At 40.6% G+C, this 24,619-nt stretch overlaps 1 protein-coding gene across 1 annotated transcript in view; it reads right to left on the reverse strand.

Moving 5' to 3' along the window:
* Window positions 1-24,619, reverse strand: part of MAPK12 (mitogen-activated protein kinase 12) — a 41,755-nt gene that overhangs the window by 12,668 nt on the left and 4,468 nt on the right. The window contains exons 3-6 of the mRNA XM_056341504.1: window positions 17,751-17,809; window positions 13,922-14,033; window positions 2,806-2,835; window positions 1,091-1,138 (exon numbers count right to left, since the gene is read on the reverse strand). Coding sequence (XP_056197479.1) covers window positions 1,091-1,138; window positions 2,806-2,835; window positions 13,922-14,033; window positions 17,751-17,809 — 249 coding nt within the window. The remainder of the gene's footprint in view (window positions 1-1,090; window positions 1,139-2,805; window positions 2,836-13,921; window positions 14,034-17,750; window positions 17,810-24,619) is intronic.

A 24,619-nucleotide genomic window follows, 5' to 3' on the forward strand; every position in this document is an offset into this window, starting at 1 on the left:
CTTCAACTGAGAAAAAATGTGAAGCAGAACTAATATATTCCTGCTACGAAAAACACTGCAATCTACATGCAACTGATACTACTGATAGTTGTAACAGTGCAGAAGGTATCACTTTCAAAGAAATAATATGTTCTTGTTTGTGGTGAGCAGTACATGGTTCTTCTGTTGCTTCTCTGAAGTGATTAACTGCAACATACCATGATAGCAGTTCTACGTTACAGCTCTTACCCGACTGTAACCATGACATGGTTTTTTTCTTGAAAAGTATTTTTAGTTGAGTGACTATATATGTAAGTGTACCAGTATTAATTACAACATCCACATCACACAGGAAAAGGGTGACTTACTGTCATGCACATGTCTTTGCTATGGGCACACAGCTGTAGCGTGGACTGCTCCATCAATGCCAGACCCACAGAAGCAGTTTCAGTTCTTGTACTGCCCTGCACCCAGCTGGAAGGACCAAGTCAGCAACCACTCCAATGATGCCATGAATGTAATAACCTGTGGCACTGATGTCCTCACCAGAAATCCTCCTCTACATCTTGGCATCAACCCCCATCTCTCCCCTGTTCACCCTGGGTACCAGCTTCCTGGAGTGTTCTGTGCTGACTGGATGTTTTCAGCTGGGACATCCTGGGCAACATTTCTAGCTTGAGGCACAGCCATTTCTTGTGCTTTGCTCCAGAATGATCTCTGAAATCAATCACTGCCTCTGCCATTCTTATGTAATGCACGTTTATGTCAGTCAAGGACATAAAAATAGGAGGTGAGTAGATTCTCAGTATCCAGGGCTTTATTTCTTACATAAATATTTAATTATTCTTGTGGTGACTGAAGTGTGGTGACGGGAAAATATTTATAAGGAGCAGTCTCTCTTAACTTTTTTCAAGCTTGTTACCACTGCCCATCTGATCCTTTTCCCTTTCATTTTCCACCATTCTCCTGTTTCTCCATGACCCCTCAAAGCCCATGGGCTGAAAGCCTGGCCCATCACTGAAACCAGCCAGCATGTTTACAGCTGTTGCACCTGTTGCCTACTGTAGTGTATTTCTAATACCTCTGGTTTTTTCAAATAAACGTATCTTACCTTCAATTCACAGTCTTCATTTACTGCCAAGTTTCCAGGCTTTAGATCCTGTAATCAGATTTGAAACGGATGTTATTTACTTATTTTACAGCAAGCACAATGAAGCACACTTTCTTTCTTTCAGGTTTAATGGTTTTCATACAACTACTTAGAACGGCAACAGGTAAAATGATGTAATAAATCTAAATTAGAAAATATAACAAATAACAGAAACAAAAGATAGAAACTTCCATATATTTGGGGTTTTTTCCAGTACATTTTCCACCCAGACAAATCATCTTTTCTTCTGCTAGAAGTCAGGAAAATACTTGCCAGCGAAGGAACTCACTCATCTTACCGTTGGTGGGGTTTGGACAAAAATTTGTTGCATTTAATACTAACGCCACAAAGTTAAGGATTCACGCATGTATTTCTGGGCTGTACCTACTGCATATCAAAACATACTTTAAAAAGGTTCCATACCCTAGTAGACTTAGAAGGAGTACTGAAGTAATCAAACAAGATTTTACATAAAAGCCTATGTTCTCTTCTGTGGGAAAATCAATTTCCTAATGAAATCAATTGAATGGAGACTGCAACATGAAGAAAAATATTCCCTTAAGCCTCCTTAGCTACTGTAGAGACTTCTAATGATCTTCAAAAGTTGCACTTCTAAGTTTAGCAGCAAAGGGAAGAGTACTGGCAATGACTAAGAAGATTCTGCAACATCAGTGACTCTTAGACATTCACAGTTAAAAAGAGAAAGAAAAAATCAGAAATAAATTTTTCTTCAGATTTGTCAAACCTTTGTTTGACACACTTTAGCACATTAGGTTTAATCTTCTCTTTGAACTTTTTCACAGGCATCCACCTGTTTTATGCAAAGATGTTTTAAGATCAGAGGGGCCTTGAAGAGAAACAAATTGGTGCAAAGAACTGTAATGAAACCAAAAAAGCTCAAGAGCCATCAAGAGGGAGCTTAGAAAAAGTCTAAGCAACTGTAAATTTAGACTATGATCACAGCAGTTGTAGAAATAAAAATATCAGTTTGTTACATGATTTTGGTAGTTTGCATAGTTTCGATGTCCAGCTTAAAGCTACTACACAATGTGCACTTTCTCTGGTGCTCCTGATATTTTACTACAAATTGCCAATTTCTCCTGTCTGATGCAATTTTGGGGGAAATTATGCTGCTTGGTACCATGAAGGCATCATTCAGAACTCCTCCTTCATAGTGCAAAAGCAATTTTAAGTAGACTTTAGATACAGCAGAGATCCAAAAAGAATCAGGTCTTAATTTCTCTCAGAAAAAAATGAGGTTTTGAAGGCTCTAAATTTTCAGATTATTATTTCAGTTTCTATGTTCTCACTCCTCCAGCTTTGAACATTAACATGATGTTTAAACAACTTAAACACTGTTTTTAAAAATAAGCCAGAAAAACAACCTTTATCTATCTCAATTTAGACACTATTTACTCTTTTGGGAACCTACAACTCAACTTCACATAGTAATTTAAGAAATCTAAGTAATTAAGAAATTTAAGCTGTATTCAGTGCAATCTGAGCACCTAACTTACACTGATGTATCCATACCACCTTTTGTTCCTAGTTGAAAAAGAAACCAAAGGCATCATCAAACTGAGATGCTACAATTTCAGGCATTTATGAGCATACTTATACATAAACATTACTCACATTATCAAAATATAAACACTTTTTATATTGTCTCCACTTACCCTGTGAATTATGCCTGATGAGTGAATATACTGTAAAAAGAGAAAGTACGTTTTCATTAATGAGGTTCTGACTTTAAGAAGTTGCCTAAGGTGGGGGAGAAAGTGCTTTTTCATGGTGCTAAAGTAAACAAAATTGGATATTGTTTATTTATTGCATAGAAGATCATCTTAGCTATGTTTTTAACATGCATATAATTAAATTAACATTTTGTCCTTCCCCTCCCCCAATAATGAGAAACCACCAAATCAGTTTGAGTACTGCAACAGATCATACATTTTTTTTCTAAATCTTGCCATACATAAAATCCCATTTCCAGTTAGTTTTTGGCATTGCTAGTTACATTTATACCAAAATAAATGTTATTTTATATATCAGAAAAGCTTTCTTGCAATAGACGTCTGTGGTGTGCTGCCATCACAGTTTAGGTTCCTATGCTCCAGCAACACTCAGTTTTAAGAGAACATTTAAGACCAGGATGCAGGCCAGTCAAGGTCCTAGCTGAGAAGCCTCACTACATGCTGCAGTACTCAGTGCAGCATGGACAGGTCATGTTAAAAGACGTTCTCCTTTACCTGAACATTTTCACCACCCTTCCAGGGACCTATTTAAAGGTTCACAAAAGTCCAACCAACCAACTGCACACCTAGCACTAGCTCTTTTGTGAAGACACCTGACCAAATACATATAAATGTATGTCTGCAGATAGATGCCTGCACCTATGACTGCCACCATGGACAACAAAAAGAGCCTCTAGTAACTAGTTCAGACATAGGCATCTATTTTGCAAGGGCTGAAATGCAGAAAGTTGTCCTGAACTAAAGACATGCTTTCCAAGAGCAGCCAGGGATGTGCTGGTACTGTTCACTTCACTACTGATGGCAGCTCATACTACTGATGCTAAACCACACAAGAACAACAAAGACTTTTTTAAAAAGTCCCCAGAAAAGGTGGATGAGATGCAAATCTTCACCAGCTTCATCTGGTGAGTTTTCATTTTATTTTACCCTAAAGAATGGAACAATAACTGGGAAAACACTTACTGGGAACCAGATGTCAGAGCCAGGAAAGACCAACCAGGGACAGTCAGCATGGCATCACAGAGATGCACAGAAGCACTGATCTTTGCAGGGTAACTGCCAACCAGCCCCAGCCCCAGCAACCATTGTCTTCTTCCCAGCAGCCATGAAGATGAAGAATGAACCTTGTAAATGCAACAGCCCCTCTGCAAAGGGATCCTCATAGTCCACCTGATGAGGGGACCAGGGAAAAGAGCGCAAATCTACAGACCAAAGCCAACTTCCTCATATAGATCCAATGTGCTTCAGACTTAGGTTTCCGAACTTAAAAAAATCCACACAACCTAAGCAGCACAAGATCTGGATTTAAGGCACTGAGTTTTTAACGCAGCGACTGAACAAAAATAAAATCTCTGAGATGTACTGTTTCCTCTCTTAGACCTGACACATCGCTCCAGATGTGGTCTTGAAGGTTCTGAAAAGAAGGAAAAATAACATTTCCCTTGACCCTGTGCCTACAGTTTCCCCAATCCAGCCCAGACTGCGGCAGGGCTCCTCTGCCACATGGGCACACTGCTGACTGCTGTGCCCAAGTCCGTGCAGGTCTTGGCATTTGTGGTAGGACCAGTTCCTGCTACACATTACTGCAGGAGAGGCCAGGTGTAACATCACCTGTAGGAAATGCCAAAGCAGTTCACAGGATTTTCCTGGGGCAGACACAAGGGGCCGAGGGTGCAGGGCTGTTTCCCAGAATGTAGGCTGTAAAAGCACTACAGCAAATGAAGAACTACAAATGTTGTCTCTGTCATGGATGTGCATGAAGTGGATTGGGATGGGAGGAACCAGACAAAGAAAAAGGAAGTTTGTCATTTGTATGAGAAGACCAGAGAGGATACAGAGGCTTTTTTTTTTTTTATTATTGTTAAAGAAATGCATCTGTTAGACTCCCAATAAATGAAGAAAAAGATGATGTCTTCTGCCAATAGCCATCTTGATCAAGGGTGACACAGTGACTACTTGCACTCTAAACCATTTCAGTGTCTTCTTACTGAAGGCTCTTGATTTTCCAGAGCAGATGCTTAAAATACTCTAGAGGATATTTTTGCTGGTATGACTGTACACAGTAAGGAAATAACTGGCAGACCCCAGAATTTCTACACCTAAGAATGTGGCATGTAGAAACTGGAATTAAAAGGACTGCACCCTTCAGAGTGTTAGTTAAACTCACCATCTGGGGGGAAAGAGGGTGGTTTTGCTGGTGTTCTCACCCCACTGGAGGTTTCCTGACTGTTCACAGCATCAAAATAATGTTAACAGTTTGGGGAGAACTAAATTTTCTAAACACTCCTCTTAATACAAAACTACTGAGATCACATGAAATAGTACTTATTCCTGGTGCTAATGTACACATCAGTCTTTCTGTAAGATGAAATACTGGTGCTGTGCTGCAGTGTTTCTTTAACACTAGCAGTATTTTTTTAACTCCATTTTATTATCTCCTGGCAGGTAGCAGCACTGGAGCAACACCAAACCTTGTTCAGAATTTTCCACTTCAGTTCAAAAACCTTCTGAAACTGGATCCTATTCTTACTGATTTTCCTCATTAAATTATTCATTTATTGACAGACTTTTCACTCTTAATATAGCAAAAACATCTAGACCAGAGCAAACTTATCCTTCACAATGTTATTACCACTTCACCTGAAAAAGACTTGATTCAAGAAGCCAGTTAACATGAGCAAAATGCTTTGGAGCACAGGAGGAGCTCTTTGCATTACCCTAAAGACAATTTCTGGTAGCACGCATAAGTCCTTGAATGCAAGCTTCAGATTGTGCTAGGAAGTTATCCAGCAGTTGTCTAAATTCTAAGCATTCTTGTCTGTATATGCAATCTCTACACAAAATAAAAAGCTAATCAAAAGGGAATTAGAAAAGACTCAGGAAAAAGTACTCTAGGCAGCATGCAAAATGAAAATGAGCGATTTGGCACGGAAAGAAATACTGAAGAGGAAACGGGTAAGAGGGGGAAGGGAAAGCAAAGCAGAAAATACAATATAAATGTGAACAAAAGACAGTAAATAGAGATGACAACAGGAGAGAACTACAGCAGGTAAATACTACCATAAGGATGGTAAGCGAAGCTTGAACAGGTGTTTGTATGGCACAAGAGCTATCCACCCATTCCCAAATACAGCCACCCATCTCCCCAGACCTCTATATGAACAGGAACCCAACTGGCACTCCTGCAGAAGAGGGACCCAAGGCTGAAAGTGCTGGAAGCTCCAGCCCCTTTCCACCTACACAAAGACATTTATGTTCAGCTTGTCTTCTGTACTCTTTGACAATACACAGCTTTTCTGACAAATAAAAAACCGATGAAAGCCCTTCCAAGTTGCAAGTTCATACTTAAATAAAATGTAATGCCAGGCTAAGGCCCAACTAAGAAACAGACAAAGGGGAGGCAGGTCAGTCAAACTGCATTATTTTTTTTCCTACTGCAGATGAAGTTAAATTCTGATAAATTCAAGGCTCCTGAAAGAAAGGAAATGAGTATTTCATTCTCTACAGAAAGACAACAGTAAAATGATAAGAACAGAAAATAATGACAAACAAGGACTGTTTAGACTTAAAGAGCAAAGACCTGCGGGCTTGATACAAATCTTCCTGAACTCAGTATGAACTTTCTATTGACCTGAATTTATATACAAAAAAAATCAAGCCTGTTGAGCATTTCAGTATACAACCAATCCAGAACCAGTCTACAGCTAGAATGTAGAAACGATGCCTCTAAGGAACTGACTTGGGGGCTTTGCAAAAATCTCTCTTACCCCTTCACAATGCATTAATCATGCAGTTTTTTCCACATGCATTTAACTGCCACATGTAAACAGGTTGTTACAATAGAAGTATGCAATGTGACAAAAATGATGAACAGCTTTCTTGCTTTTGACCAGATGTAAATACAGATACCATAAAGCACTTACGTACTTTACAAAAAGGACAAAAGCATATTGCAGGTAACATCTTTAACACCAACCCCCATCCCAGAAACAGAGTCTATCAAAGTTAAAAGATGGAAAAAAAAATATGTAATATGCATTATAAAAATGAGGGCCTAAGCTTGGGAAGTTGAAAGTGTTTTACAACTAAGATCTACAGAGTGGCATATTCCTCCTTCCCAGGTGTTGCAAGTATTTTTTGCTTATAATGACTCAACTGAGCACTAGCTAAGTGTATGCTTCCCCCCCGGCCCCCAACAAAAAAAAAAAAAAAAAAAAAAAGCAATCTAAGTAAACACAGATGGGCTGTCTTTAATCCAGATACAGCAGACCTTACAAAGCACAAGATTTTCACAAAAAACTTGGCAGACCCTTTCTTAAACAGCTAATTTACTGATATCTGTAAAAGAAGACACAAATTACTGACCTATTTTTTTTTTTTTCTGTGCATGCTAGAAATACTGGTTTCAGTTTAACCCACTTCCTACCACAGAGAGTACTGCAAGAATGTCCCTCAAGCACTGGACAACTACTATTTCTTAAAGATATATCCAACTAGGTGTATTATTGTGCCTGGATGAATTGGTTATAAAGAAGAAACCAAAATTAAATGGAACAGATACAGTAAAGTCTGTTCTCAAATGTTCACTATGCAATAGGAAATAACAAAACATCAGAGTCTAGCAGCTGAATAATGTCTCATTTCTCGCTGGTGATTTTGAGGTAAGTACAGTTGTGCTCTCAAGAATGTGGGAGAAGAGACAAAACATTCAGGTGAAACAGGTGGTCTTTAATTCTTACAGAAAGTCTGACACAGTTACAGAAACCAGAGACACCAGTTTAGTAAGACTACCTCAGCATCCCTGCCGGTTGCCTTGTAACTGGAATGAGAACTGCTCTCATTTTAATAAAATCCCGGGAATAGCAGGGAACATCAAAACCTTCCTGCTCTCTTCCTCTGTGGTGGGATGACCTTGGCTGCCACCAGGTGCCCACTAAGCCACTCTCTCATTCTCCCTCCTCATTAGGGCAGGGGGAGAAGATAAAATGGAAAAGCTCATGGGTCGAGACAAGCACAGGGAATTCACTTACCAACTACCATCACAGGCAAAACAGACTGGACTTGGGGAAGACTAATTTAATTTATTGCCAATTTAATAGCAGATAGTTTGAAACAGACCCCAAAACTAAAACCACCTTCCCCTCATGCCTCCCTTCCTCGCAGGCTCAGCTTCACTCCTGACTCTTCTACATCCTCCCCCTGAGCTGCGCAGAGGGACGAAGAGAATGGGGATTTCAATCGGTTCACTACATGTTGTCTCTGCTGTTCTTTCCTTCTAATGCTCTTCCAAGCTCCAGCATGGGGTTTCTCCCATGAGACACAATCCTTCAAGAACTGCTCCAGCATGGGTCCTTTCCACAGGGTGCAGTCCTTCAGGAGCAGACTGCTCCAGTGTGGGTCCCCCGTGAGCCACAGGTTTTGCCACAAAACCTGCCAGGAGCCTGCTCCAGCACAGGCTCTCTGTGGGCTACAGCTTCATTCAGGGCACATCCATGTGCTCCAGCATGTGGTCCTCCATGGACTGCAGTGTGGGTATCTGCTCTGATGTGGTCCTCCATGGGTTGCAGGGTGGCAACCTGTGCCATGGTCTTCTCCATGGGCTGCAGAGGAATCTTTGCTCTGGCAGCTGGAGCACCTCCTCCTTGTCCTTCCTCACTGAACTTGGCCTCTGCAGGGCTGTTTCTCTTGCATTTTCCACTCCTCTCTCACAGCTGCTGCACAGTGTTTTTTATCCCTCCTTAAATCTGCTATCACAGAGGTGCCACGAACATTGCTGATGGGCTTGTGTTTAGCCAGCAGCGGGTCCATCTTGGCGCCAGCTGGAACTGGCTCTGTCTGACATGCAGGCAGCTCTCCGTGTCTTCTCCCACAGCCCCCCACTACTAAACCCTGCCATACAAGCCCAATACATCCTCTTTAATTCCTGCTCTGTTTTCTTCAGCTGTATGTCAACCACGTGCAGTTGCTCCACTTGCCTTCCACATTTACTGATGCAGCAGACTTCAGTGTCAACCTTTGGGGTTCACAAACTCCACTCTATTGGTCTTTGTGAGATAATCTAGTCCACTAGGACCAAAATACATTTCTAAGCCACTTCACTGGAATTAAATTCATTATTCATCCTTTCCACTATACTCAAGCTAATTTTTTACAGTTCATATATTGCTTGCCCGTAAAATTAGCCCAAATGATGTTGTTCATCTCTGGTGAATAGCATGCCTCTACTGGAAACCTGTTTCCCAGACAGTTGCCTGCAACTAAACAGACCACTCCACTGCTACGGTCCTTGAGGAAACACTTAATAGGACATGGCTTTGTAATTAGGGAACTAACTACAAAACTGAAATCATAACTCCACATTCAAAGCCCGGATCAGAGGTCAATTCCCACTAGTTTAAATAAAGCCAGTTCCCCAAAACTGGCTTTAGTTTCTGCATTTGTAAAATAAGAATTACAGCATTTAAATGCACAACTGCAGAATAAAAAGGATAATTACTTAGCATATGTAAAAGGCTATGTGAGTGAAAATCTGCTAAATGAAGAACACAAAATCCAAGGTAGGGTCAAAGATAAATTAATAATGCAGGAGTCCACAACAAAGTACATTTACTAAGTTTTGTGATTGAAGTAAAACAATTTACTTGCCCTTCTGTACCTGTTAAGTACTGAGAGACAAAAGAATCTTGACTATGCTGTTCCTGATGTTCCTGTCCAGGAACAGCATGCTATCCCACGATATTATTTATTTTTAATAGTTTTTGGCAATGCAAATATAGATCTGGAAGAATCAGCATCCTGATGGATGTACCAGACCTTCCTGTATCAAAACTAGTTCTATACTAGCCCTGCACAGGCACATCCCTGTACAACATACCTTCTAGTACACTGACTCCACTTATCTCTGTATGAGTGCAGCAGAAAGCCTGCTCATATGTCGTATGTTGCAGGCACAGGACTGTAAAACCAAAATTGTACAGTGCAAGCAGCAGCCAAGGAATGACATTAAATTCCAGACAGTGCAGTTCCACAGCCTCATTGCAGCATGTGTCTCCAGAGCAGCAAAAGGAATTAAATGGCCATCACTGGCAGGAGAGCCTGGCTGAAGCCTGCAGAGCTAGGTCAAGGTCTTTATTCTCTTGGAATTGTGTCACCAAAAGAAAAAAATAATAAAGAAGTAGTAGCCTTTTTAAGATGAACAGTTGTGTACACCCAAAAAGCAAACACTGTAATTTAATAACTGTAGTACTAAACTAGATCAAGAAGCATTTTCACATCACTAATATAGGTTATAGACAGACACAGAGCTTAAAGAGTATCTTCTTTCTGTGTTGTAAGATACAAAATTCAATAACCACAGTCCATTTTTAAAAAGCCAAATAAAGGAAAAAAGTAGTAGCAATAATAAACAGTATTTAGCATAAAGATGAAGAAGAAAAACATACAAAGCATAGGACAGCTAATAAATTATTTTAGAATCATCTTTATGAGAGTCAGTAAAATTCAAAGATATGTTGTTCTGCTACAGCTGTTGGCTCTGCATTCCACAAAAGTATAAGATCCAAGAGATAAAATATAGATGAATATAATCATTATTTTTGAGAAAAAGTGGGGGGATTAACAGTCAGGCTTAACTTGGGCTTACAGTTAGGGTTCTCTCTGGAGGAAAAAAAAAAAAAAAAAAAGAATGAAGAAGCCCAACAACTAACTTAAGGATGGAGTCTGGTTATACTTTCTGTTCAAGTATAAGAATATTTCACATGATTATTCTTCCCAGACACCATGCTCCAGCTAAGTCGCCAGTTACTAGAAGAGCTGCAAGATGAAGCTTTCCTACACAGTTCAAAACTAGACAAATCTGAATGGTCCCTTCTAGCCTTTATGAATCCTTTCATAATTTCACAGTGTAAAATGCCAGCACATTACAAAAACAGGTAGTAGAAGACAAAATCAAGCAAAGGTGGCAGGAGGCTGGCATGATGACCAAAGAGCTCCTAGGGAAACCAAACCATAAAAAAAGACATATACTTGAGGCAGAAGCAGAGCCAGGTCACCCAGCAGGAATGTAGAGACACTGTCCAAGTGTGCAGAGATGGAGTTAGAAAAGATGAAACCTACCTGGTGCTGAACCTGGTGAGGAACATGAAGGGAATATGAAGGGCTTCTACATGCACATCAAGAGCAAGAAGAAACTAGGGAAAACACAAGCCCACTGCTGAACAGGGCAGAGCATCAGGTGACAGCAGCTTGGAAAAGGCCAAGCTACTCAATGCCTTCTTTCCCTCAGTCTTTACTAGTAACATCTGCCAAATCATAGATCCTTGAGACCATTGGGAAAGTCTGCAGCAAGGAAGACTTACCCTTGGTGGAGGAGGATCAGATTAGGGAACATTTAAACAAACACAAGTCCCTGGACCCTAATGGAATGGATGCACTCATGAATGCTAAGGAAAGTTGGCCAGTGTCATTGTGAGGCCATGTGAAAGGTCATGGTGATCTGGAGATGTTCCTTACGATGGGAAGAAAGCAAATTTTGTGTTGTTAAAAAGGGCAAGGAGGAAGAGGAAGACCAGTCAGTCACACCTCATGCCCTGGGAAGGTAATGGGCAAATAATTCTGGAAACCATTTCCAAATGTAACAAGGACAGGGAGGTGATGACAGTAGTCAACACGGATTTACAAAGGGGAAAAATCACGCCTTATTAACCTGTTAGCTTTCTATGATAAGACAACTGGCTTGGCAGATGGTGGGAGGGCAGTCAATGTTTGTTTACCTTGATTCTAGCAAGGCTTTTGAAACTTTCTCCAACGACACCCTCATAGACAGAGGAAGTACGAGTTAGATTAATGGCCAGTGAGGCAGACTGAACTGCCTGGACCAAAGGGTTGTGATCAGTGGCAGGAAGTCCAGCTGGAGGTGCATCACTAGCAGTATCCCCCCTAGGGTCAGTACTGAGGCCAGTCCTGTTTAACATCTTCCTTACTGACCTGGATGACAGGACAGAGTGCACCCTCAGCAGGCGATACAAAACTGAGAGGAATGTTCATACACCAGATGGTTGTGCTGCCATTTAGTGAGACCTCCACAGGCTGAAGAGATGAGCTGACAGGAACCCATGGAAGTTCAACAAAATCCTGCACCTGGGAAGGAATAACCCCATGCACCAGTACCAGCTGGGCAGAAAAGGACCTGGAGGTCCTGGTGGACAAATTTAACGTGAGCAATATGCCCTTGCAGCAAAGACAACCAAAAACCTCCTGCATCAGGCAGAGGACTGCCAGCAACTTGAGGGAGGTGACCCTTCCCCTCTTCTCAGCTCCGGTGAAACACACGTGTGTACAGCACTGGGCTTCCCAGTTAAAGACACACACTGAAGCAAATCCAGTGAAGCTCCATAAAGAAGATTATGGGATTGGAGCATCTGATCTGAAAGGAGAACCTGCAACAGCCAGGATTGTTTAGCTGGCTCATGGTCCATCTTATCAATGTGCATCAATACTTGATGGAGGCAAGTAAAGAAGACAGAACCAGATACTTTTAAGTAGTGCCCAGTGAAAGGACAAGAGGCAGTGGGCAAAACCTGAAACACAGGAATTTACATTTAAACATTAGAAAAACTTATTTTGCTGTAAGTGACATTGAACCCTGGAACAAGTTGCCCAGAAAGGCTGTGGAATCTCTAACCTTGAAGATACCGAAAACCCAACTGTACAAACTTTTGAGCTGCCTGCTCAGTTTGACCCTGCTTTGTGCAGGCGTGTTGGATTACACAGTCTCCAGAGGTCCCTTTCAATCTCTGCAAGTCTGTTAAAAGGCACTAAAAAGTTATTTTCTTTCAGTGGAGTCCATTCTGACATCTTTCACAGCTGTTTAATTCAGGTGCCTATTAGTTTGGACTCATGAGTGATTTATTTGTGCTCCTCTCAGCCACCCTACACTCAGATTTGTCACTAAAAATCCACAGTCCTTCCTCTTTATCAAAGCTGGCCAAGACTTGGGAGACTTCAGAGACTCTTTACATGAAAGTCATGCAAAGGACGCATACTTTTCAATTTCACAGAAAACATTCAGACATCTGGCTCAGAAAGGATTTCAATATAGAAATAATCCCAATGACTTATCTATTTAAATTTAGCAATGAGCTTTAGTACTTCACAGAACTCACTTTTAACACACAGGGACCAAACCAACACTTGTTGTGGTCCTTGAACACTTCCCAAAACCAGCAAGAGCACTAGGAGTCAAATAGGGCTCACAGTTCCTTTCAGCATCAGACTTTCACCCCAAAATACCACGCCTGCAGGTTGATAGATATGTATGGTACATACATACATATGGTATATATACATATAAGTATGGATACACACATACAAGTGTGGATACACATGTATCCACATACACACCCAATCCCACATATATACACACACATATATATGCTCCTCAGAAGAGCACAGAAAGGTACTCCACTTAGAACAAGTTAGGTGCAGAGTGCCTTAGCAACAGTGTGTCAGACCAGTATTGGCAAGCCACGGAATCATTTTCAGTTAGAGAAATTTGAAGCTGATGACATAGCTGAGGGCTCAAGTCAAGGGAAGTCCTGTCTCTGAACTCAGCAGTGGTTTCATTCTTAGCCCCTATGCTTTCCAACTAGTCACAGTAAGAGGTAAACCAAAGCAGCAGCAAAATCAACTATCGGGGAAGAATGCAACTAAAAATCACAGCAGGGACTTTCTGGTGTACTTAAATATGGAAATCAAGGCCATCCTGGAACAACATACTACATAGATCTTGAATGATTAACTTTTCTTTTTGCTTGAAAAAAGCCACAGACGAAACAATCATACAAAAAAACCCCCCCAGATAACATTTATCATCACAGAACAACTGCTTTAACAACAACAATGTAGAATGTCATTACTTTCACTAGACAAGGCAAGATAAATTTTATCCTGCTGTCAAATGATAAGTATTTGTAGCTCCCCATAATGGTTTACTAGGAAAAAATATTGTGAAATCAGAATAATAGTAAAAGTGGCAAACCTTTAAGCCTTTCAACATCTGATATACTAGGAACTGGATTCGGTCTTCGGTTAGTTTCTCATGCTTCATGATCTTACTCAAGTCTGTTCCCATAAATGGCATGACAAGGTAGCTTGAAAAAAAAGGAAAGAAAAAAGGACAGAGTAACTTTAAATTGTCAAATAAATTGAAAAATAATTGTATATTTCAGTGACAATATTAAATTATATATCATTCCGTTTACCAAATAGTTCCATCATCATCCCCATACCCTTGACGTTTCTATGGTTTTATCTATTTTGATTGTCATAAAGAGGTATTGCCCATCCCTGCCATTGGCTATGGAAAGCTGCTAGGTATCAGAAGAGTGTAGATTCTGAACTAGTTAGAAAGAAACTGACCAAGAGCCCTGTGATAATTCAGAGACACCTACACAGGAAACCAATGCTACATATCTCACAATCATGATCATAGCGTTGAACTAGCAGCAACCAAACCATCTAGATGGTTCATTCAAATAGGCAAGGTCAGACATAACAGAAATAGAGTTTATCAAACTAGGAGGCAACAATAACTTCCATTAATTTTCACCTGGGATCACAACATGGGATCTTCAGTACTTAGTACTGGTAAGACATACCAGCGGCAGAAAGCTTGGGAATACCAAGCTGGCATTTCAAGGCTAATCTTCACTTAAGATCCAGAACTGTTCTTTGCATTGCTTGTAGTTAAACTCATCCTTCAGAGTCTATCCTTAAAGTCAGGTCTGAACACAGACAGAGCCAGTCGCATCTGGCACCTGAGGATAAAATCATCAGTTTTCCTCTTCTTATGAAGGCAAGCAGAGGCATTCCCATAAAAGGAAGAATTATATATCATCACGGTTTCATAGCTACGCATTTTACTATTTAGACTAAAATGGGTTTCCTCTGGTCAAAGTATGCAAATTATAATTCTGCTGATTTCTACTGTTAAACCTGCATTAAAACTTCATTTATTCTATTAGAATTGTAACTATAAACAAAATAGAAATTGAATATAAAGTTATAAGGGAGATGAGACACTGATTGGGAGTTACAGGCAGTATTTCCAACACGTCATAGATACCAAACGTTTTTTCCCCATGACTTTGGGCATCAGGATTCAGGCTTCCAGTCCCAGCATTCACTAACATATGTGCTATTCTTCGGATGAAAGAGATGGGCAATTCAGTTCTGTAACTGTAGAAGGACTGAGCAAATACGGAGAAGAGAATGACATTTCTTATCTTTCCCCCAGCATAACACACAAAATATTTCCCATCAACAGACCAAGTGACTTAGAAAACGGAGTTTAACTTTGTTGATGTTCCTGACTGTTGAAAGCATATTAAGGTCTCCCCGGACTCAGACTTATTAAATACTTTTTCCCAGAAGTCATGAATATTTGGAATGAGCCATAAAAAAACCCACAACCCTTTAGTGACGGTTCTAGAGAAAACAGAGGTAGGAAGAGGTGGGGCACTAGAAATAAGAGAAATATTTCCACATTTTTACTACTGGTAGTGACCTTCAAGCATTCATCAGGATTTTGCTTGCCTGCCGTCATCTGTGCAAGTCCCAGGGATCTGGATGGATAGTGATTTATGTGAATAGACAAAGTTCAAAACAATATATAACCATTAAGAACTGTAAAAAACAGGATGAGAAGGACAAGTAAGACTTTTTACATACATACAATTTGCTAAGTTTACAAATTGAAGGCTTCAGATCTCTTCGAGTCAAATATAGTTCTAGGTGGGTGGTGAAATAAAAAATGTAAGAGAGGGAAAACCCACTCCTATCTGAGTCTGAAAATCCAAACTGTTGTAATAATTTATGAGCAATGTATTAGAACAGGACAACAATGGGATCAAACAGTATGGTCTCACTTTTAACACTTCACCTACTTAAAACTTCGCAAATTTATTTTTATTATTAAAAAAGTATTTAAAACCCACAGCTGGAGTCCTTAAATAATCTGAGGAGGTTAAGCACCCAATTAATAATTCACTTCAATGGGAACTTGATGTTAATGCATTTAAGCTCTTTGCAAGTTTCAGTTAAACCCCAAGGTTTTACAAAATGAGGAGCAACAACCCGTTCTGGCACGTTGCGTATGATATAAGCACGGACAATGCAAGGAACAGAGATGAAAGGAGTGAAAAGGAGTGAAAGGCCGGAGAGCTGGGTGGAGAGGGACCTGGTGGAGTTCAACAAAGGCCCGTGTGGGGTCCTGCACCTGTAACCCCAGCACCAGCACGGGCCAGGGGTGACCTGCTGGGGGGCAGCTCTGCGGGGAAGGGACTGGGAGTGCTGGTGGGCGGCCAGTTGCCCATGGGCCAGCAGTGTGCCCTGGTGGCCAAGAAGGCCAGTGGGATCCTGGGGGCATTAGGAGGATCGTGGCCAGCAGGTCGAGGGAGGTGATCCTGCCCCTCTGCTCTGCCCTGGTGGGGCCACATCTGGAGCGCTGTGTCCAGTGCTGGGCTCCCCAGTTCAAGGGAGACAGGGAACTACTGGAGAGGGCCCAGCGGAGGCTACAGGGATGGTGGGGGGACTGGAGCATCTCCCCTGTGAGGGAAGGCTGAGGGAGCTGGGCCTGTGTAGCCTGGGGAAGAGACGGCTGAGGGGGGATCTTGTCAATGCCTACAAATATCCTTAAGGGAGAGCGTCAGGAGGATGGGGCCAGGCTCTTTTCAGTGCTGCCCAGTGACAGGGCAAGGGGCACCGGGCACAAACTGCCACACAAGAAGTTCCACCTGAATGTGAGGAAAAACTTCTTTACCTTGAGGGTGACAGAGCACTGGGACAGGCTGCCAGAGAGGCTGTGGAGTCTCCTTCTCTGGAGACATTCAAAGCCCACCTGGACGTGTCCCTGTGCAACCTGCTCTGGGTGAAGCTGCTTTAGCAGAAGGTTGGACTGGATGATCACCAGAGGTCCCTTCCAACCCCAGCCATTCCGTCATTCTGTGACAACATCCTTTTTGGCTCAATTATTATTTTGGCCCAAATAATCAATACAAACACATGGTCTATGTTTTCTGTACTTAGTTTTCTACATTTTCCTGTCAGATAGCTTTTGTTGTTAAGATATAAATATGCTAGGGTCTTTTTGAAACACAGCTACACCAGATGAAACCCAGAACACTTCTATGAATGTAACATGAAATCTACATTAAGCACAACAGGACTTCTCACCACTGTTTAGTAACTCTAATTCACAAGAACTGCAGCAGGATCCACAAGCAAGACAGCAGACATGCTAAGTATCTTGTGTCAGAGGTGCTGCCAAAATGTCAGGGAGATGCACCTGCCTGGTGCTAGAAATGATCTATACCATGTGCTGTTTGGACCACTGGACTGGGAAACCAGTCAGGGAGTACAAGAGAACACAGCACATATAATCACTAAAAAACACAGCACCATCAGCAGTTTCTAACTAATCCTTGAATTAAGATGGATCACACCGAGATGTGTCACGGAGCAGGATCATTTTCAGCCTACTTGTTTGGGTTAAAAATTGTCCATTTGGGCAACCTAGGCCTTAGAGCAAGAAATCATACTTGAAAGGTGGATTAGGGAATCCACCAAACTGCCAGTTACTAAAGGCTGAAAGAAGTACACACTTCATAACATAATTGGTTCTAATGACAATCTGAAATTGTCAGCCTACCAAATCTGAAGTTGCACATAAGAGCTCTATTAAGATGAAATCAAGAAAAAAAAATCCATGACGCAACAATTTTGGAATTCTCCATTTAAAAAAGCAACAACCCTTTCTCCCACACAAGCAACAATGCCCTGCTCTCAAACACAAGCAACTCAGAACTTACAAGTCATTAAACTTCTCCAGTGTTACATCTGGTGTGAACACATCCAATATTCCAATGACCTAAAATAAGGGGGGAGGGGGAGAGAAAGAAAAAGAAAAAAAAGCATTAATACTGATTTAACAGAAAAAAATCCCAAACTGCATAGTAAGTGAAAAAAAATAATCAAAAACATTTCCATAGTGAGACATTAGCTACAGGCATAAAAATGGCAGAAAAAATACCTGAAGTAGTGCCTAGCAACACCAGGGTTTGTCACGTGTTAAATTTTATAACTGAGGGCTGCTTGACTCTGTGTTAAAAAAAACAACAAACCTGCATCTCCTTGAACAAAAAGTTCAGAGGCTAACAGTTTTATGTAAGAGGAGAGAGCCTCTTTTAACTTTAACCACTGAAGCATTGAAAATAAACCACACAAATCGGTTTATAACCTGAAGCAGTCATAAGTGCTATTTACCTAGTTGGGCCTGTTCCTTATCAATGAAGAACACTTTAAACATCTTCTAATTTCAGTAACAGGGTAATTTAGGTATATAAACTACAGTTATCTAATTGGGAGTGTGGAGAAGAAACTAGAAAAAAACTGTTTTCATAGAGATTAAATTATCAAGAGTTTAATATTATTTACTATGGCTTATACCTTACGTTCTCCTTAAGAGTATTTTTCATGAAACAAAAGCACTCAAAAGAGCAGTAACAATCTAGTAAAACAGACTTCCCACCACATTTTTCCTACTAGTATAGTTTTCAGCAGAACTATACCAGCTGACTAGATGCATTATGGTAACTGCAAATGCTTCTCTTAAACCCATTAAACTTCAGCAAATTAAATATAGAGAACTTAAAGCTCCAAAAGATGTAGCTGGGATTGCCTAAAGCCAGATCTCTGCTTGGAGGCTGCTTAATCCAGGCAGTGCCTAAACAGCACAGCCTTTTAGAGTTGCTTCTTTTCTACTCCTACTGCTAATTCATGACCATTTTTGTCTGCTCAGAGGAAGCCTCTCAAGCCCTGGACTGCTCGTTGTGTTTCCCAGGTGCAGGCTGCCATGTCGACCCAGGTTTGCAGGGGTTTGCTGGAAAGCAAGCTAAGAGACTCATAACCTTTATAACCTTGTTCAGACATACCTCTATGACCATATAGTTTAAGAACATCAGATTATATATCGGACTAAAACTGCATAAAAATAGAAATTCAAGAAAGAAAACAGGGCTAATGGCATATATATGTTGGCTGATGTTCTCATCTAACTAAAAGATCTAACTAAAAGAAGGACTGCAAAGTCTACTTTGATAACAATCAAGATGGATTTTCAACATTACTACTGTTTCTTAATGGTTCCCCAAAAGAATTATCTTTCAAAAAAGTACATGAAACAAAGTAGAAGGAGAGCAGAAATGGAGGAAAAAAATGCAAGAAAGACAACTTCCTCTATTTAAACATTTAAATAAAGATCCCAAACTGTGATGAAATCCTCACTGCATGTATTTTTAGTCTTTCCACATTCAGTGTCTAATACTACAGTTAGCCTAGATATTGTCAAAATGTCCTGATGGTGAACTAGACAGAAAAACTAATAAAAGTGAAGACAGAAAATTACAACTCTTTCTTTGTAGCCACATTTGAGAAAAATCGCTAATATTTTCCTGAGGACTGTTATATGAAACTAATTAAATAAGAGTAATATGACTACCACAGAACAGTAATTAAACTCACAGAGGATGTAGTTATTATTTGAAGTAATACCTTCAGTGCTAACATTACAGCAAGAAATTATTTTTTTAGGTTTCTGCATGGAAGTTTTACATAAGGTTTTCCATTTCTATGTGGAGGCAGGGAGTGAAAGGGAGGAGAGCAGGATTAAGACTATGTACATGACAACAGCAAAGCACAATGCAACTCTACAGACATTTCCTAAGGCAGCATGTTCATATACATACAGAGAGCCAGAAATGTATGCTCTCCACAAATTTCAGTATTAAAAAGAAGGAAGTCAATGTTTTAGCAGTGATCTTATCCCATATGCACTTCTTTCCCTATCAAGTCCCACTTTTTCAGAAGTCCTGCTTGTCCTCTTCAAGGAGGTATTTCCATGCCTTCATTTACCTAAGCAAGAAATGTAAGAAAATAAACCCCATCACACATCTGACTGTAGCCGTGAAAGACATAGGGACATCACAACAACAACAAAATAAAGACACCTGAGAGGACAAAATTGTGTGGCTGCTGTACCACATCCACCTGTGCACCAAAGCATTATCAGGCACCCGCTGTGAAACACAGGAGCATGAAGAACACGTGCCCATAAAGAACATATCAGCCCCAGAACACACTTAATGAAGTTCACCAACATTTCACTGCTGCTCCATTCAAGAAAACAGAGTTCCCAGTAGTTACTTAATGCTATCTTATATACAATATACATTACTTCTGAGGTAAGGTTGCAAACTCATGGAGACAAGCTTATTATTGCTACAAATCCTCTGCAGCGAAGGATACCATTGAGACCAACACTCAGTCTCTGCTGAAGGGAATTTGAAATAACAAACCAGAAAACTTTTAACGTCAAGGATCTCACAATACTTCTTTTCTTGCTTTACAAAGCAAGCTTTCTAAAAATCCCCAAATCCATTTTAATTTCCAAAACTGTAAGACATACTAATAGTTAATCAATTTAAAAATAAAAGTGAGGGACCCATTTCCTTTTGCTCAGTGATCTTTATTTAATAGCTGCGCTTTGGGATGATTTTCCTTGGAACAGAGTCATTGGTATTTCCATTTAGGTCACAGCTTTCTGCAGATATATTAAGCACAAGGAGGTACAGGATAAAATAAATCCTCCAAGGAAGATATAACTCCAGCTACTTCTTCAGGAAAAGAAAAAGAACTGGACAAAGTGTAGGAAACTCCCTTCTCCATAATATCATGGAAAATCCCGTGTCTGTCTAAAACGCTCTCAATTAAATACAGCATCTGTAAAAAAACTTCACAATAATTAAAGACAATGGCAAAGCACAAAAGTAAGACACCATGAAACAACTGCAAAAATCATTTATTTTTCATAGTGTGGCCTATACAAATGTAACCTTCTGTAGGTCTACTTTTGGTGTCAATTCAGCACAATTCCGATACTATCAGAGATGGAAGCACAGCTGAGGAATGAACCCAGTATACTCTGCAATGGCAATTTCAGCAGCAGTACTACCCCTACAGGGTCTCATTTTTCCCCCCATTAACTCTGCCAAAAGGTAATTTCTCAAATGAATTAGCCCACAAAGGATGTATCTTGTTTCCTACTGCCCCATTTGACTGATTTTCTGGAGCTTCCACTTAAGTACCTTCTTTGGTATCCCTAGGAGAGAGTGTAATACTGTGTCGCTCCCATCCTCCTGCAAAGCAAAACCACAGGAACAGCAAAACTACCGTCTAGTGGCCTAACTTGTTTTCCACAGGTATGCTTTTACTCAATATATTTACGTGGTTGATTACATCTCTTCCCTATGAAGCCAGTGGGCAGTGGGTGGCAGTGTCTCCAGCCTTTCTTACCTCTATTGTCTGTTATCCCTGACAATACATTTATAATGATCACCCTGACCAACTTTAACTACTGTCAACAAATAAATAACAGCTTTGCATTGATTTGGTGGTTTCTGCCCTTCTCTGCTCAGCTGCCTCGTTTTCCAAACGTTATTCCAGCAGTAGAGCACAACCATGAAGAGCTCATCTCTATCCTCCCCTGCACTTTCATTTATTGGACTACTTCTGTTCAAGGACTGTTACATTGCATTTCTCTAAAGGAGTTTCTGATGTAACCAGCAGCACATCAATGAAAGACTCAGATCTTGTATAAATTAATAAGTAATGTAGGTTATGTCTCATACGGTAAGTGCTGCTTTCTCTTGCAGATGTTATGCATGAAAACACAGTGAAGTCGAGTGGCTTTGGCACTCTGGCTACAAACACAAGTACATGTTTTAAGAGAGATCGCTGCTGGGGTCCACTGAACTACATATTATGCTGCATTAAATTTTCTGCATGAAGCTAGCTTCAGCTTCACGTTCCTGCACTGTTTCACATCACAGGGCACCTGCATCCTTTTACTATACTAAGAAGTCTCAATCTTTTTAAAATTTTAACTATCCACGCACAGGGCTTGCATTTTTCTTCCTCACTAATTACTACTACATGACACAAGAGATGCCTGCTGATGCACTGAGAGCTCCTTTCCTTTTCTCCTGCCAGTCAGCACAAGCCATACCCATGAGCGTCACTATGATCTTCTTTCAAAGGACCCATATGTAACACTGGACACACCCAAATCCTGCAGACAGACACATCTTCATCTCTGGTTTGGATGGCAATCCAAAGAGAAGGTTTGGGTTTCAGTGCTGTCTTCCTTACTTTCATTTACTGGACTAAGCTAGTCAGTCTGCTTTATTAGTAGCCAAGGCTGGGGTGTGAATAAATGGCTATCAGCTCAAGTCCAGCCTAGGTGAAACACCTATTAGGCAGGTTTGTGAAAATAAGCAGAAATGGCAACCAGTACCACTATATTGATTTACTGGCTTTTAAGTACCACAATAAGTGACTCTGGTGTCCTGTTAGCTCCTTACTAGCTGTGCTAAGATTTCAGCCCCCATAAAAGCAGCCAGGAGTGTTTCTGCCCTACAAACTTTTGACAGCAATAAACTATCCAGTTACAACTGTATTTTTGCTTTCATAAAGACTCACAAGATTTGCCCTCTTCAGCCAGGATTACTGAATAGCACTTCACTGGTACTTGTGTTCCCAAAGGATGTGAAATTTTAGCTGGTGCAGTCCTGCAGGACTTGCTGTGGGAAACCTCTTCTAACACAGTGAGCGCACTTTCATCTGTAAAGGCATTGCTCATCTACCGCTCCTTTGTTGTTCTGATTTTGTACACTGCAGAGGCTGTTGCTCTTCCAATGCTCACATCAGGCTAGTGAACTGCAAAAGGTCAGTATTAAGATCTTCCTAAGGCAGGAACATAGAGTGCCCCACTATTTTCTCTGGAACCATCTCCTCCCTTGGTTGACACTGTGTAGGCATAAATAAAAAGCCCAACATTTTTTCAAAATAAGGAAGTCAACAGAATTAAATATTAGCCAACCTAAAAGTAAAGGCCTGCATCATCCTCAGAAATGCAACTGTAGAGAGACAGACAGTTTGGTGTCTGTTGAATACCTGAGTTCCTTCCAAAAGGGGAAAAAAGACCCCAACCCTACATGGTTCTTATAATGCAAAACACACACTGGTCTTCTGATGTGGGAATACAGCAGAGAACAGTTTCCACTCAGAGCAGTGAGCGAGAGCATGGACCTGGTGATCTTAAAGGTCTTCTCCAACCTAAACAATTCTATGACTCTATAACATAGAGTACCTTTAAACAAATATTGCAGTTGCCTCTTACATACGGGATTTCCAGAAAGAGAAAACATCTGTAGAATATACTGACCCAAGAAACGTTTAATGGGCATTTGTCAAAAAAATTACACCAGAAACACATTCAGAATTTACGTTGGTAGAACTGCTTCAGAATTCCTGTGGGTGCTTATACATATACAGATATATACACATATGTATACACACATGTATGCACCACACTTTGATAAAATCCCCACTCTTCTGACGTAACTCAAGACATCAGCACGAGCTGCTTTTCTCTCCCTCTCTCCAGTGCCACCTCCCCTTGCCAGCTATTTTGCACTCCTGCTGGCAACTTCAAAACTTCTATTAGCAAACGTGAAGGTGAGAAGGGCATGAGCCACTGTGCAGTTGTTTCAACAAAAGTGGGTATCATGGTATCACTTCCAGTCCAAGTACATAAGAAAATCCATGTTATTTGCCAAATCAAACTAAAGGTTCTGCACCTCCGCTTACTTGTCTGGGTTTAGCTTTGCATACACAGACATCTCCATTAACTTCAGAAGAATACACAAATGAAGAGCTATGCAAATGTTTGAGAGCCAAGGCCAGGGCCAAAATTAGCACTGACCATATTTTCACTATTTTTGGTTTTAAGTCAGAGCCATAATATATAGTTTTAAAGGTCCTCACTTTAACTGAGCACAGCATGGAAAGAAACAGGGAACAAAAACAGCACTACTGAAAAAAAAACCTTCCTAAAGGTAAACAGTCTGTTCTTCTATGCAAGATGCAGCAGATGTCAAAGAAATAATCAAGAGCAGCTAAGGCTGTAACTGGATGAGTACCTGAAGCTAGCATGAATAAATGAAGAAAGAAACCACCCCAAAAACAGTGCTTTCTTCATACTGTCTTAGCTGATTTTATTCCTCATTTTCACACCATTCCCGCTCTTGTGCCAAAATATATGTTTATGCAGCTACAGAGTGATCCGACAGCTTATTCCACTGGAAACTAACTTTTCTTTTTGGCAATGTCTGAGGAATTGATCTGCATTACACTGCCTCTAAGGCAGTAGAAGTAGCTTTGTGAAACATCTGAGATCCTCTCAAAGGCCTACCAAAAAAACCCAAATACATGGATACCAGTGCCATTAAGGGCTGTGATTTATCTCCTAACAGCCAAGGCCTCATCCTCTTCACACACAGCCTCTGCCCCCTAGTCCTCAACACCATTCCTCCTCTGGATTTGCTTGCAAAGAGTTGATGAGAAGTCCAATGCTACCAAGTTTGCATGGTTTATATAGAAATATTTCTCACTACATTTAAGTAACATCGCACTTGAGAGCCATTAGGGAGAACAAATGTCTAGTATATATGCTACAAAGGCAAGTCATGCCAGCAATCAGAGCTGTCTCCTCCTGAAAACCCCTAAATAGACAAGCAAATTAACCTGTGAGTTAGCTTCCCTTCCAAGGTAAAAGACAGTT

This window comes from Falco biarmicus, chromosome 5 (genome assembly GCF_023638135.1).
Source record: "Falco biarmicus isolate bFalBia1 chromosome 5, bFalBia1.pri, whole genome shotgun sequence".
Lineage (NCBI taxonomy): Eukaryota > Metazoa > Chordata > Aves > Falconiformes > Falconidae > Falco > Falco biarmicus.